Genomic DNA, 14703 nt, shown 5'->3' on the forward strand with positions numbered 1-14703 from the left:
TAAAAATCAGTACAACACTGGATGCACTCAGGTTTCTGTACACAGTATTACTGCCAAAAATATTTTCTCAGGAATTTTGCAAAAAGTTAACAGAAATCACACTTGTTCGAAGATTAACTTTGCAAATTTGTCCTGGTCAAGGACTCAAATGATGTTTAATAGATTTGTAACTCAGAGTAACTCCTCCTCCCTCCCTCGCCGCCCCCAAGAATGTCCTCTCCTTACCAATATCCTCTGATTTTATTTTGGCACGCTGTCAGTGGATTTTGCAGAGACTTTGTTCCCTGGCTTTCAAAACGCAGAGATGATTTAGAACATCTACTTTTGAGCCTTGATAATGTTGACGCCAGAGTAACAGCACTAGCTTTAGCAGAATTGAAAGTTTCAAACATAATGAACGTTTGCTGCTAACATAGCTGTAAAATGTTAAATCAATAAAATGTTCTTAGTGCGTGGAAGGCCTCGGTTAGCCTGTGAGTAGGAATATACTGGTTTTCATTTTAATTCACAGTTTACCATCATAAAGTAAGAGCCAATGAAATGTTCTAACTTCTGCTATAAAGGAGTGTGAATTTAAGCCTCAACAATCTAGCAGCCGCTTTTTAATGATATATATATATATAAGCCCAACAAAACCCAAAACAACTTTTAAAGTTGTTTCTGCTTATGTCATGTTAGTGAAATTTCAACTCTATCTTTTATCTTTCATGATATGCCTACTTGTGGGCTCCAGAGCCTTGCTTACATATACACTCCAATTTTTCATGCAGAATAGTTTCAGAGCAGCATTGAGCACCACTCACACACCACTGAATACATGCTTAAATATTTTGATAGCCTGATCCAGCATACAGAGTTTCAAGTTTTCATTTGCAAACATCCCCACTGAAGGACTGCATTTTCTAGTGGCCAGTCAAATTTGTTAGTCACTGAGGCCTGACTTGGATGGCCCATTAATATTTACTACAATTTTCTTTCATATTTACTTATCTTTAAAGGCCTATGGTTAAGAAACAAGTCTTAGTTTTTAACTTTAAAACAATGGGATTAATGAAATTTACTGATGCAGTTAATGCTAATTCTTAATTCTGGTTTTCAACATACATTCCAAAAAGTAGAAAGAAAAATAGCTATTGTCTTATTACTTCCTGATAGGGATGCTAACTCTTCTACACCTCATAGTAGGAAATATGCAAAGAGGTTAGAGAGAAACATTTAAGTAGGAAGTGGGAACATTAACATCTCAGCTATTTAACAGACTTGCAAAGGTATACCCAATTTCACTTCACATATGCAATGTTTATGTCTCTAAGAAAGCATCTCTTAAAAATTTTGACAATTGTTGAGTTAGAAAATCAGAATCAGAGGCAGTGCATATATGTCTTTAGGTGTGTAGCTTCTTGTAGAACTTGTGAACTGCTTAGTTTCAATATAACATTAGTATTACTGTCTACAGTTGTGTCCTCCACAGGGGATATGTGGTATTAAAAAGCTCATGCAAATTAAATATAATTGTCAAGTACCCATCAGAAAGAAAAAAAATATGAGAAAAATGCATATTGAAAAATCATGAAATAAGGTTGCAATGAAAATTGAGATAATGAAAAGGAAAGTAATGAAAATACATCGATCATTTTATTTCCAACTAAGAAACTTCAGGTCCACCAGTACAACTGTAAGCAAAAAATGAAGTAAGATTTTCTTATCCAGCCTCTTCACAGATAAAAGGCACAACCTAAATTGAGACTATTAATTACATGGCGTTGTTCCTTGAATTCTGCAGCTCTATAACTCCCAATAACATTTTTTTTGATGGATACTGGCAAATATATATAGCTTATAAATTACACACCTGCAGCCCAAACTGAATTATTAGCATACAAGAATCACGTAGGGATGCAGCATTTCACCAGTAAAAGTATCTGAAACTCCACTGTAATATACATAAAATCTCTGCGTAAACTATTTCCTACTGTTGGTCCAAAAACAATTTCAAAGCAACCTTTACATGTCTGTGACCTCAGAAATACAAAGAACATATTTGATCTATTCAGTGCATGTGTACTTGGAGAAGCCCACCTACGCAGACTGTCAGGAATGTGTTTATTTAGCACACTTTTTGCAACTGTGAAGATAAGCACAGTATACAGGCTGCGTGTACAACAGAAGCCCAGCATGTACTACACTAAGCGAGCATGTGTGTGTTTGTCTGTGCACGTGTTCCCACAAGGAGGATATCCCTTTCTGGCACCACTAAAAACACGATTAGTGTATGTCAGACCATAACATTATTACTTTGGATGGCAACCGAATGGAAGCAGAACCCAAACTTCACTCTGCAGCTCTGCATCCACATGGATCACAGCGAGTCAGGTCTGTTGTACCTTGCCATAGACATGCTAGGTAGAAGTTTTATTGTATCACGGTGATAGATCCATCCACTATGGCTAGCAGGCGCCTAAAAACGTTCAAGTACTGCTCGGTTTCGGTAACCTCGATTTCTGTGAGTTATACTTTAACGAGAGCATCTCGAGAGTGACGGCAGGGCCTCGCCGAGCCGCCGGCAGGTCAGCGCCCAGCGTGGCTGGGACGGGGCGGCCGGCGCTTTCCCGCATCCCTCTGCGCATCCCGCAGCGAATCCCGCTGCACGGGGCGCATCCCCGCCGCCCGAGGCGCGGCGACACCACGGGCTCCGCGCACACACGCTCGCACGCCCGGGCCGGTGGCGCGGCCCCGGCAGCGGATGCGACTCAAGCGAGATGCAGCCGAGGTCCAAAGGCATCCGAGAACTGTTTCTTCGGCGGGGCCGGCCCGAGGGGTCGGGAGGCGCCGGGGCGTTCCTTGCGCTTCGCCTCCGGGATGCGGCCGGGGCTCCCCGCCAGCGCGGGGCGGAAGGGACCGGCTGGGGCGGGAAGGCCCCCCGGCCGCGCTGTTTCCCCCACTCCTGTACCAGCCCGCTCCTCTCCCGTCCCAGCCCGCTCCTGCCGCCCGCTACCCTCCCAGCTGCACGTGCTGGCGCGGGGCCCCGACCGGCCCCGGGGCAGCCGCCGCGGCCCGGCCCCGACACGGAGCCGCCGGTTCCGGACGGTGGCTCCGTCCGGCCAGAGCCGACCACCGAGCCCCCCCCTCCCCCCGCCTCCTTACCTGTGCTGCAGCCCCACCAACCCTAGCGTGAGCACATGGGGCACGTCCAGCTCCGTGGGCCACGCGCCGGAGGCGATGCAGCCGAACACGCCGCACTCCTCCCGGATGCCCAGCTCCTCCAGCTCCATGGCGCGGGTAGCACGTGGCGGCCCCCCTCTCAGTCCCGGCCCCGCTCCGGCCGCTCCCGCGCACTGCTGCCGGCGGCGCGCTCAGCCCACAGCGCCTCCCGCCCGGGGCTCCCGGTGGCCCGCCGGGAGCCTCCCGCCCTCATTTACATGCGGGGGGGCGAGCACCGCACCCCCGGCCCGCACCGCCGCCTCGCCCGGCCCCGCCTCCCCTCGCTTCCCCTCGGCCCCGCGACCCCGCGGGGCGCTCTAGGCCGGGAGGGGATGTTTGCCCGCGGGACGCTCCAGGCCAGGGGGGGATGTTTGCCCGCGGGGCAGGGGGCGCGGGGGGCCCTGGGCCGGGCGCGGTGCGGCGTCGACATTGGCTGGGCAGCGGGTCGGGGCCGTGTTTGCTCGGGACGGGGGGGAGATGCTGACACCCGGGGCTCGCCCGGGGGGCTCGGCGGGGCCGCCCCGCTGCGTTGGGCGGCGATTGGCGGGCGGCGCCGCTTTCCGCGGCCCGGGCTGCCCGCCCCTTCCGCCAGCCCCTTCTTACCCCAGCGGCCGAGCCCACGCCGTGCGCTCAGGTTCTCTCTGTGCTCTAGGTGCCGGTGCCCGCGCCCGCTCCCGCCGCAGCCATGGCCCCCGCAGCATCAGGTAACCGGGCGGCCGTCGCGGGGGTGGGTCGAGGGCGCCGCTCCCGCGGGCCAGTGCCCTCGTAGCGGGCTCGGGATGTAAGTGCTCCGGAGCCAACTTTTTTCTCGCGCAGTTCTGATTTATGTATTTTTTCTTGTGTGTGGCCGCTCCCAGCACGAGGGTGGGCACGGCTGCCCCCTGTCCCGCCGGAGAGACGGCGACGGGCAGTTCCAGGTGGAGGATGCTGCGGGCGGCTGCCGCCCCGCGCCGCTCAGATCGGGGAGCTCCGAGTTTGTCCCAAAGATTAAAAAAAAAAAGGTGGTGAAAGTGGCGCGGGTCCTGCCTGTAGCGTTCAGGCGGCAGCTCCCGGCTGCCCACGGCCGGGGCAGCACCGCTGCCTCCCGCGGGACCTGCCCGCCTGCAACCGGCGCGTCCCTGGCGAGCCGGGGCCGCCTGGACAGGAGCCCGGAGCGATGGTTTTCGGCCTCGCTGATCGGGGGGAACGGGACCAAGTCGCACCGTGGGTGGGGGCTTAGCGAGCTCCTCGTGGTCTCTGACCGCAGCGCGGGGTCCTGCTGGGTCCGCGTTTGGACGAAAAAGTTGTGGGCGTGCGTGCGGAAGTAAACAAGTCCTTTCAGTGTTAAACTGATTTCTTTTTTTTTTTTTTTTTTAATTTTTGTAGACCTGAAACTTGGTAAAAAAGTTAATGAAGGTAAAACGAAAGAAGTGTATGAGCTGCCAGACATCCCGGGATGTGTTCTCATGCAGTCAAAAGACCAAATAACGGCGGGAAATGCGGCCAGGAAGGACCGAATGGAAGGGAAGGCTGCCATTTCCAACACAACAACTAGCTGTGTGTTTCAGCTGCTTCAGGAAGCGGGTAAGTATTTTAAAGGTAGAATATATACCCTTGTGTTCCAGACATTATTGCAAAACAGCATTGTTTCTGTATAAGGGTTTAGCCTGCCTTGAGGCTCTGGTGGTTTTTTAGTCTCTTTTTTATTAGTTTTTAGTTATGCTTTTCTCTGTTGTACTTCAGAAATGGGTGGACGACTTGTTCATTTGGAACATGAGAGTAATTGCAGTAATCTAGTCTGGCAGATAACTACAGTAGTTTCTCCTACTTGTTTGGACGTGCCCCTAATCCTCCCCTCTGCATACATCTGCCTGCATAGAAGTCACTGCTAGCTAGTGGCACTGCCACACTACTTCTAGGCTGTGTGAAATTTGTGTATGAATGTTAAAACATTAAATTACAGTGTATTTTTCCCCTCTCAGTTGTGTTATAGCAACATAGAGTTTCTGTTAGTTTTGTACATTTCTACAACGCATGTGAGGACCACATTGCAAATACATTTATCAGTCTGTATTGAATGTCAGAAGCTTAAAACTTGCTTTAAAAAACTCAAAATATCTCTGATGCTAAAAGTGAGCTGTCACAGGATACATAACTAACTTGAGTCACTTGGGTAAGTTTTGCACTACATTTCCAAAAATGGAGCCAGTAGCTTTGCTTTGAGAAAGCATTTTGAAATGTCTTTGAGAAGTTTGCAGGTTGCAAAGAGGAATTTGTGCTGGTGGTGAGTCTGCAAACAGTACTGTAGTACAAGCACCAGTAAACTTGGTCAAGACTGCTTATAGTTGTGTGCTCAGTGCGCTTTGAAGCATTGACACGAAGATTGCTTTGGGTACCATCTGAGTTAGTCTAGAATTTGTATTATCTGTTATAAGGTGTGGTAATGGCTCTCAGACAAACAGTGAAGTCCTAGTATGTTTCATATGTGAGGAAGAGACAGATGGTTTCTGTAGAGTTGTATGTTTTTGTGTGTGTGGTTCTTAAAATATGGACTGAGACAAAGATACATCAAGTAATTCTGTGTAATCCTCAGTCGCTGGCTTTCTTAGGAGTACAAAGAAAGCCTCCAAGGTATCTGATCATATCTGTAGTTGATTTAAACTACCAATTTTTGTTTAGGAACAGTTAGTGAGATGTTTTGCCTAGTTTTTGAATGGCAAGTTAAGATAACAATGAAAATATTTCATTTCCTAGAAATGTGAACTTTTAACATGAAGAAGCCATTCTGTAGACCTGTCAAAAATCCGTAAATGGGTTGTACTCATACCTTCCACAGGTGCTGTGGAAAAAACATGGAGAGTAAACTGCAGCTGCTTTTTAAAGCAATAAAAGACCTCTAGGGTTCTTTTCCAGTTTGCTTATTTGAGTGTAAATGGCAGATAATATGGCTGCCTTATTATAGAAGTAGTTTGTTTGCTTTGCGCAACTCTTCCTAACCTGCTCTTTCAGAGTTGATGATTTACGAAGTTCTGTTAAAGTTTTTCTCCCTTTTATAATAGAGCTAATGTCAGCCCAGCAAAAGCACATCTGCACTGATGAAAAATGTAGTAGTGAACCATACAGGGTCCGTAATGCCTGGATTTAGAAGTGCCTCAATGTGCAGTTGATTATTTAAATCATTCTGCCCTTGAAGGAAACGCAACAAAATCTGAAGAGTCAGTGTTAATACTATATTTTAAGACCTTTTAATTCCTTCTTTATGGCTCTGGAAGTGGTGTGGAATAGAGGTACTCCTTCGTTTGACTTGAATGCAGCTCCTTTGCCTTCTGTTTCTGCCAGATGCCAGTTGGGCTTGACAGTTGTCTTGCTCTTGGCTGGGGAGAAAGGTGGGACTTTCCTCAAGAGCGAAATTTAAAAAAAGAGCCATTTTGCACTTAAAATGCTGATCTGAACGTGTTGGCTGTCCCTGTTTAATATGGGGTCGGTCATCTTACCATGTAAAAATGCTCACTTGCTGCAACAGGTTTGTTTGGGTACACAAGCTTCTGGGTTTTACTGTCTTTTGCCTAAGAAATCCTTAAGATCTACTGCCCTAAATAACTGTTTGCAATGAAAGGGAGGACAAAGCCATTCTGCCCTCTGCGCCATCCTCCTTCATTAAGCAAAATAGTAAAGACTACCATGCTCCCTTTACTTCGAAACCCTCCAATTACACAATTCAATGTGTAATGAATGTTCCACCAGAGAGCATGGTTGGGTACTTGGTTGCTGCTAATTTTTTTTTTTTTTAAACAAACAAAAACATTGTGAAGGATAGATTTATTAAAAAGGCTCTGTGAACAAAATTATTTGCAAGAACATGATTTCTGAGCTACAAGTGAGTGTAGTATGATAAAAGTGGCAAAACTAAAGACTTGTGGGAAATAACTGCACTGATTGCCTTTTGCAAGGCCAGGGTAGGCTTAAAATACTCAAAGATTCAGTATGTCCCTTAAGTCCAGGGAAGAACAAGATTCAGATGTACTTAAAATTAAAGATCATTTTGTGACCCTTGTTTCAAGTGTGGAATGTGCCTACTCATGGAACTAAGCTGCTGTCTTTATACTTAGGAATCAAAACAGCTTTTGTCAGGAAACAGAGTGACACAGCATTCATAGCAGCTCACTGTGAAATGATCCCAATTGAATGGGTGTGCAGAAGAATTGCTACTGGCTCCTTCCTCAAGAGAAACCCTGGTGTCAAGGAAGGATATAAGTTTTACCCACCCAAAATTGAGATGTTTTACAAGGTAAGTTTCCTTTCCTGTGATGTTAATCAAACTTAAACAGAAGTAGAACTCTGTCTCCTTTAAAGGGCTGACAGGTAAAGCAAGTAGTGCTAGTGTCTGACCAACGCTATCAGTATCAGTAGTTTTGCCATCCTAATGTTTTCTTGCATTCTTGTCCAACAGCTATTTTGTCTTAAGTGCATAGAATGATGGCTTACAGGGCCATCAAAGAACAACAAGCCAAACTGTATGTAAGAATAGAAAAATGTAGGTATAACAACTTTTTAGGCATAAGCTGCACCAGTTGAAACAGATCTGTTGATATATTTGAAGAAATTAAAATAAACAGTACTTGCACAGTGAGGGTAAGTAGCTAGCTAGTCACGATTCTGAAATTCTTTGGAAATGCATGCTCAAAAGAAGTATCTTGTGAATTGTGACCTAAAATGTTGGTTTTGGTGTATCCTGTCGCTTTTTTTAATGCTAATCATAAAATACTAGTTTGAAACTTGTATTTTCTTTTTGAAAAACCTAGTATCTTTTAATGGTTATTTTCCTCTCATAGCAAGCTTAAATTATGTGATGTATTTGTTCTGGTTTTCTTAAAAGGATGATGCTAATAATGATCCACAGTGGTCTGAGGAGCAAATAATTGAAGCAAAATTCTGTTTTGCTGGACTTACTATTGGCCAGACTGAAGTGGATATTATGGCTCGTTCCACTCAAGCTATTTTTGAAATCCTGGAAAAAGCATGGCAGCCCCAAAACTGTACTCTGGTAGACCTCAAGGTATAAGAATTTCATTTTTTATGATCCCAGTTCTGACAGGAAATATGTCACTGTATATTTACTAAAATAGGATTCTTACGGTCTTCTTAGATTGAATTTGGTGTTAATATGCTGACAAAAGAAATAGTTCTTGCTGATGTTATTGATAATGATTCATGGAGACTGTGGCCAGCAGGAGACAGAAGCCAGCAGAAGGACAAACAGGTAATGCTTTAATCTTTTTACCTTCTAAGTCAACAGGGAGGGAGAATAAAAGCAGATGTTAAACTGTAGGAGTTACCTTTTTCAGTATGGCTTTTTCTAGATAGTCTTATCTTGTTACAGAGTAGTTCATGTGTTACCTAATGTCTGAGCTTCTTCTCATTTAAAAAGTTTATCTGGTTTGTGGTAGGAAAAAAAATTCTCTGTATATCTTCAGTTGAAATACCCTACAGCACTAATGACTGGAGTTATTGTAATAAAGTGTGGAACTCCCAGGGATAAGTATGACTTGTGCAGATAATAATAAGATAGCTAGATAACAAATCAGTGGGAAGAATAGAAGCTTTGGTTCCCAGATCTGCCTCCAAGTTTCTCTCTTTATTCAGAGTGGTATCCTCTACTAGTAGAGATCTGGTGATACATAAGAGGGAATTGCAGGGAGGATACTTTTCTTCATTATTTATTTTTGTTTAACCATGAATTCAATATTGTTGCCTCTAAAAGTGTTACTAATAGACTGCGCCCACATATGAGGACTGCAAACTTAAATTTCAAACAAAACTTGTTCTATATTTAAACTTGTAGCAGTTATACTTCTCAAATATCTCTGAACTACCAGGTAAGTAGTTTATGAAAGAACTGGTTTGGGAATGCTTCTGCCCTGGAGTTTGTCATGGTTGTTAAGACAATTCTCAATGTTAAGACATTCTCTCACAGAGACTCTGTGAGAGAAACTGGTTGTAAGCCACAGGGGACAATTTCCAAAGTGTGTATGGGAGGAAGGGTATTAATTTTAAACTGGAAAGCAGAACTACTCTATTGTTTACTTGACCTGAATTATGTAGTAGCATGCTTGAATGAATTGCTTTGGTGCTTTTGCTCATCTCCCTAAAATAAGGCCCATGATAACATGATGTAGAACGTAGGTTGGCTGGTACAGGCAATCATGTCATTACAAATCCAGTATTAAAGAAGTTGTATGTCTTTCCTTACATTTTCCCTTTGGAAAGCTTCCAAAACCTTGATACCCTCATGGCTAAAAGTCTTTTGTGTTGCAAATGGCAATAAGTTGTAATGTAGGAGGTTGTTTATACCTGTTGAGATAGTTCTTCGTTATATCCCAATATATTTATATATCCAATATATTTATATATTCCAGTGTCTTCCATATTCAGTTTTCCCATATCTGTACCAATCGCTGTTCTCCTTCCTGTAGAATGGCTAGAAACTGCATAAATATTTCAGTTGAGGTGTAATAATAATTCTTATCTATTATGGTAGCAAAATGAGTGCTTTGTGTACCCAAGTCACATTAACTTCATGTGCTGGTTTTGGCTGGGGCCGAGTTAATTTTCTTCACAGTGGCTGTGTTTTGGATTTGTGCTGAACACAGTGTTGATAATACAGAGATGTTTTTGCTATTGCTGGGCAGGGCTTACACAGAGCCAAGGCCTTCTATGCTTTTTGTACTGCCACGCTGGTGAGGAAGTTGGGGGTGCGTGGGAGGCTGGGAGAGACACAGCTGGACAGGTGATTCCAACTGACCAAAGGGATAATCCATACCATATGACATGATGCTCAGTATATACTGCTGGGGAGGAGGAGGAGGAAAAACGAGACCTTTGGAGTGATGGTGTTTGTCTTTCCAAGTAACTGTTACATGTGATGATGCCCTGCTCTCCTGGGAATGGCTGAACACCTGCCTGCCCATGGGAAGCAGTGAATGAATTCTGTGTTTCACTTTGCTTGCATACGTGGTTTTTGCTTTCCCTATTAAACTGTCTTTAGCTCAACCCATGAGTTTTCCTGCTCTTACCCTTCCAGTGCTCTCCCTGATCCCATGATGGAGAGTGAGGGAGCTGCATGGGGCTTGGTTGCTGTCTGGGGTTAAACCACGACACTTCAGCATTTTTTATTTTCCTCTTTTCAGTCCTATCGGGACCTGAAAGAAGTGACTCCTGAAGCACTGCAAATGGTTAAGAGAAACTTCGAATGGGTTTCAGAGAGAGTGGAGGTACCTGTTTTTATGAACAACACATTTAGACTTTGATAATTCCATGTCTTCAATTCTGCTGACTGCTTTTCTTTCCCTCCCTCTCCATTCTTCTCCCTAGCTGCTTCTGAAAACAAAGAGCCAAGGCAGAGTTGTGGTGTTGATGGGATCTCCTTCTGATCTCAGTCACTGTGAAAAAATAAAAAAGGCATGTGCAACCTTTGGAATTCCTTGTGAATTAAGAGTGACCTCTGCTCATAAAGGGCCGGATGAAACCTTGAGGATCAAAGCAGAATATGAAGGTAAATGCCAAAGAAATACTGATTTGAACTGAAGCGGCATCATGTTCCAGAATGACTTGGCAACCTGAGGATTTATGTGGGGTTTTTCCATTTTCTGTTAAACAGAACACCAAGCTGTTACAACGCTGATTTACACTTGCTAATTGCATAATGACAGGCTGTTCTAAGCAGTTTCAGAGTAATGTGTTGTCCTACTGCCCAGCCACAGCTTCCATCCTCTGCTTTTCTCAGTACCAGAACTGCTTTGCCCAAGCCTTGATCACCTTAAGACATTTATTGTAGCATCTCGTTGATGATTCCAGCCCTTCTGAAACAAGGAGGAACGATAGTTTTCTCTAGTTGACTCTGAATATTCTTCTGTTATTTACAAAGCAGATGTTGCTCCCACTATGCTTTCCTGCCTGTTTCGTGAAAATATTCTTGCTTATTACTTTAGATGTCCTGAGAAAAAGATGCTTGATTTAAATTACTGTCTTTGCCAAGAAAACTTGACATCTCTTCAAAACTGTTTATAGCCTAGCAGATATGAACTATTTATTTTTGTGCGAGTATACTTTCTGCTTAGTGAAACTACAAATGTGGTAACCATAGTTGAGAAACACTTAGAGGTGAACTGTTCAAGATTTAAGGAGAGGAACACCTGAACGATGCCAGAGGTTTAATGGCTATATTCTCTACAAAGCTAAGCAGCACCTCTTTCTCTGATACTGAGATTTTCCCTCAGAGGCAGAGTAAGAAATACTAATTTCAGTTGTGATAAACAGTAGGTGAGATTTAAGGCTGAAAGATTTAGAAGCTATTTCTGTAAAGGGGGAAGGTGAACACAAAATTCTAGTGCCATGTAATGGAATTGACAAAACAATTGCAAACAGAACTGTAGACTTTGGATTAAAGTTCCCGTGAAAGCAGGTGGTAGACAACAAGGTGGATTGCTTATCACTGATTGTCTTCCTGCCCACCAGGAGATGGAATCCCAACAGTGTTTGTTGCAGTTGCTGGCAGAAGCAATGGCTTGGGGCCAGTCATGTCTGGTAATACTGCTTACCCAGTTGTCAACTGCCCTCCACTCTCAGCTGACTGGGGCACTCAGGATGTGTGGTCCTCTCTCAGACTACCCAGTGGTAAGATGATCTTCAATTTATGCTCCTGTTCTGATCTAGCTCTATTTTTTTTGTTCTGGTATACACGCATGTGGAAAAGTAGCTGGACCAGTACTGAGCAAAGTCTTTAGAAATATGTTGTTTGTAGTCTTTGGACTTCTTCATGACAAAAAGCCCAATAGACAGAGCAAGGATTACATAGGAATAGTCTTTAGAAAAATATAAACCTTGATTTATCCTTGCTAAATATTCCAGTACGAAATTGGAAATAGTACTAATGGGAATTTAAATATTTGAATTTTGTTGAGTTTTCCTTATTACCAAAGATCAAATAATACTTAGGATAGGTGAGACCTCAACACTTAAATATTACTTCAGTGCATTGCTAGCTGTACAGTTTTTAACTTTGTTAGTGACTTGAATGGATGCTTGGCAAACAGGGGACCCAGAAGTCTGTTACCTCTGTATAAGGGGAGTCATTTGGTTTGATGGCTTTTGGTTTAAAATGCCATGGAGCAGTCGTGTTAGAAGTAGTGGAATATCTGGTACTTCACTAGCTTTAAAACTGGATCATTGCACCTGGAGGCTGTAAACAAACCTTGTCTTAAGTTGTTCTTCAGAGGCAATGTTTTGACTGTAAACTATGCTTTAATAAGTGGCATTCTCTTCTCTGCAGGTCTTAGCTGTCCTACTACTCTGTCACCTGAAGGAGCTGCTCAGTTTGCTGCCCAGATATTTGGGTTAAACAACCATTTGGTGTGGGCCAAACTGCGATCAAGCATGTTAAACACCTGGATCTCCTTGAAGCAGGCTGACAAAAAACTTAGAGAGTGCTCCTTGTAAATCATACTAACAAGTGACTATTATTAGTTACACAAAGAAAACGGCGTGCATATTCATTCATATTACGATTTGCATTTGAATGAGCTCAAAAGTCCTGCATCATTTCTTGCAGAAGAAAGCATTGTTAGAGCAGAAGATGAAGTCTGTGTCCTCATCCTTCCCTTGTGTATTTTTTTAATATAACAACTAAGTAGAGATGGGGAAGTAGTACTTTAGGTATCTCTTTCTGTTGCTCCAAAATGGTGCTGTTCTGCTTTGTAGTTTATACTACAGACTATGTCAAGAGAATGCTTTGGTGCGCTCTCAAATAGAATTCAGCTAGTCTTCTGTATTTCTGTAACAGTAATATTCTTCCGTACTATTAATATATGTCTTGAACCTTATTAATTCAACTGGACTGCTGACTAAAGCCAGTGCTGATGCTGTTCTGCTTGCAATGATGGTATGCTTTCTTTAGCAATAAAATGGCAACATCTGCTGTATTAATAAGAAAAGGGGGTGGAAAAATATTTTAAGAGCCTGAAATAAATACATGCCTTATTTAAGAAATGTATATACATACATGTATCTTTTTTTAAAATATGTGTGTGTATATGTACCCCACTGCTATCTTTTGGAATGATGTGATGTTCATAAGAAGCTATAAATACAACTGGCTTAAGTGACCTGTAATTTGGCTTGTTGCCTGTTTGCTGTAACTTTTGCCTAGTCTGGGCTTTGTCCTTTTAAATACTAGGTAGATCTCTACTTTCAGTAGTTCTAAAGGGCCTATGTGATTATGTCTTCATACACTTCAATGACTCTAGCTATTATATATCTCTATTTCCTCACTCTGTTTCTATGGAAACTTAACTGAAGAGGGGAATAAATACTAATGCAACAAACTACTGGGGGGAAATCTAAGCATGACTTATCTTTGCACACACCAGTCTTATGAGTAGGTACGATTCTAACAAATATGCAGTTACTCAATGTATGTAACATTTATGCTTTTACAATTATAAATAAACTACTGAATGCAAAGCTGCCTCATGCAGACTTCTTGAAAAGTACACTCAGAAGTAGCCATCAGCTCTGGTATATGCTAAAGCCATCAGCTTTAGGACTTAATGATAAAAAGCTTATGTGCTAAAACCTGCCAGGAATGCCATTATGTGACAGCCTTCTGGAAGATACCATGCTATTGATAAAGTGTCTCAGTGTTACAGGAAGCTGTGTTGCTTTGTTCCTAAAGTACTGCTCTATGATGGTAGTCTAGTATGTCAGGCTTACCCCTAATGTGAGTAACTGGACTAAATGCTGCTGCTGTCCTTCTTCACAGGAAGGGACTGCATCTTAGATGTATTTGTACAGAAGAGCTCTGAGCAGTGCTCCCTTAAATGCAAGGGTTTTAAACTGGTCAAAGCTTACACTAAAGCAAAACAACTAAAACACTTCTTAGGCTTGAGGGCAGTTGCTTTTCTAATAAATTTTTAAGTAAAGTATCAATAATAGTGAGAGCTAGTGCTGAACAAAGAGGTTGAAATTCCTTTGTGGCATACTATCACTGACTTAGAAGTGAAGATCCTCAAGACTGCAATTTTTTTCAGCGAGCAAACTATTTCCCAAGTTTGTACTTGCCTGCATACTTAACCATGGCATATCTGAAAGCATGCTGTCAGCTAGCTCTCCTACCAAGACAGTGGTATTAACTTTGACTATTAAAAGAATTAATGGGTGAAAAGACTCCATGCTCTTAGTTTGCTTGGGTAAGTGAACTGGATCATCTTGTAATCAGACAAGCACCAAAGCCAACAACTTTGTGTGTTGCAGCGCTTCTTTCTCCTAGTGGCAGTAGTCTGCTAGCTCAGCTACATAACAAAACAATACACAGCCTGAGGGTGAAGTTACACAAGAGGTGAAGGTGTCATTTCCTATTCCTCTCTAGCCAGCACTACTCTGGGTGTTGGCTCTGATGGGTAATCAACCTGACAAGCTTATTAGTCACCTGACCACCCTACCACCATGGTGAGATAGACAACTGCAGCC

The 14703-nt window shown here is 43.3% G+C and overlaps 2 protein-coding genes across 2 annotated transcripts in view; one reads left to right on the forward strand and one right to left on the reverse strand.

The window, feature by feature from the left end:
* PPAT (phosphoribosyl pyrophosphate amidotransferase) overlaps positions 1-3367 on the reverse strand; it is a 44613-nt gene extending 41246 nt beyond the window's left edge. The window contains exon 1 of the mRNA XM_027635715.1: positions 3145-3367. Coding sequence (XP_027491516.1) covers positions 3145-3272 — 128 coding nt within the window. The 5' untranslated portion in view covers positions 3273-3367. The remainder of the gene's footprint in view (positions 1-3144) is intronic.
* A 402-nt stretch (positions 3368-3769) lies between these two features.
* Positions 3770-13698, forward strand: PAICS (phosphoribosylaminoimidazole carboxylase and phosphoribosylaminoimidazolesuccinocarboxamide synthase). The gene is made up of 9 exons (XM_027636198.1): positions 3770-3905; positions 4567-4764; positions 7290-7468; positions 8057-8236; positions 8327-8440; positions 10368-10451; positions 10552-10732; positions 11695-11853; positions 12509-13698. The coding sequence occupies exons 1-9, from the start codon at positions 3887-3889 to the stop codon at positions 12673-12675; spliced, it is 1281 nt and encodes a 426-aa protein (XP_027491999.1). The 5' UTR covers positions 3770-3886; the 3' UTR covers positions 12676-13698.
* Positions 13699-14703: the final 1005 nt, after the last annotated feature.

The sequence above is a fragment of the Corapipo altera genome, unplaced genomic scaffold (assembly GCF_003945725.1).
Source record: "Corapipo altera isolate COAL_440 unplaced genomic scaffold, ASM394572v1 22b, whole genome shotgun sequence".
Taxonomy (NCBI): Eukaryota; Metazoa; Chordata; class Aves; order Passeriformes; family Pipridae; genus Corapipo; species Corapipo altera.

What these genes read in the sequence shown, in the direction of transcription:
- PAICS (XM_027636198.1), top strand. An exon ending in GCCAGCAGAAGGACAAACAG is followed by an intron (nt 8,441 to 10,367) that starts GTAATGCTTTAA and finishes TCCTCTTTTCAG; the next exon opens with TCCTATCGGGACCTGAAAGA. An exon ending in GATCAAAGCAGAATATGAAG is followed by an intron (nt 10,733 to 11,694) that starts GTAAATGCCAAA and finishes CCTGCCCACCAG; the next exon opens with GAGATGGAATCCCAACAGTG.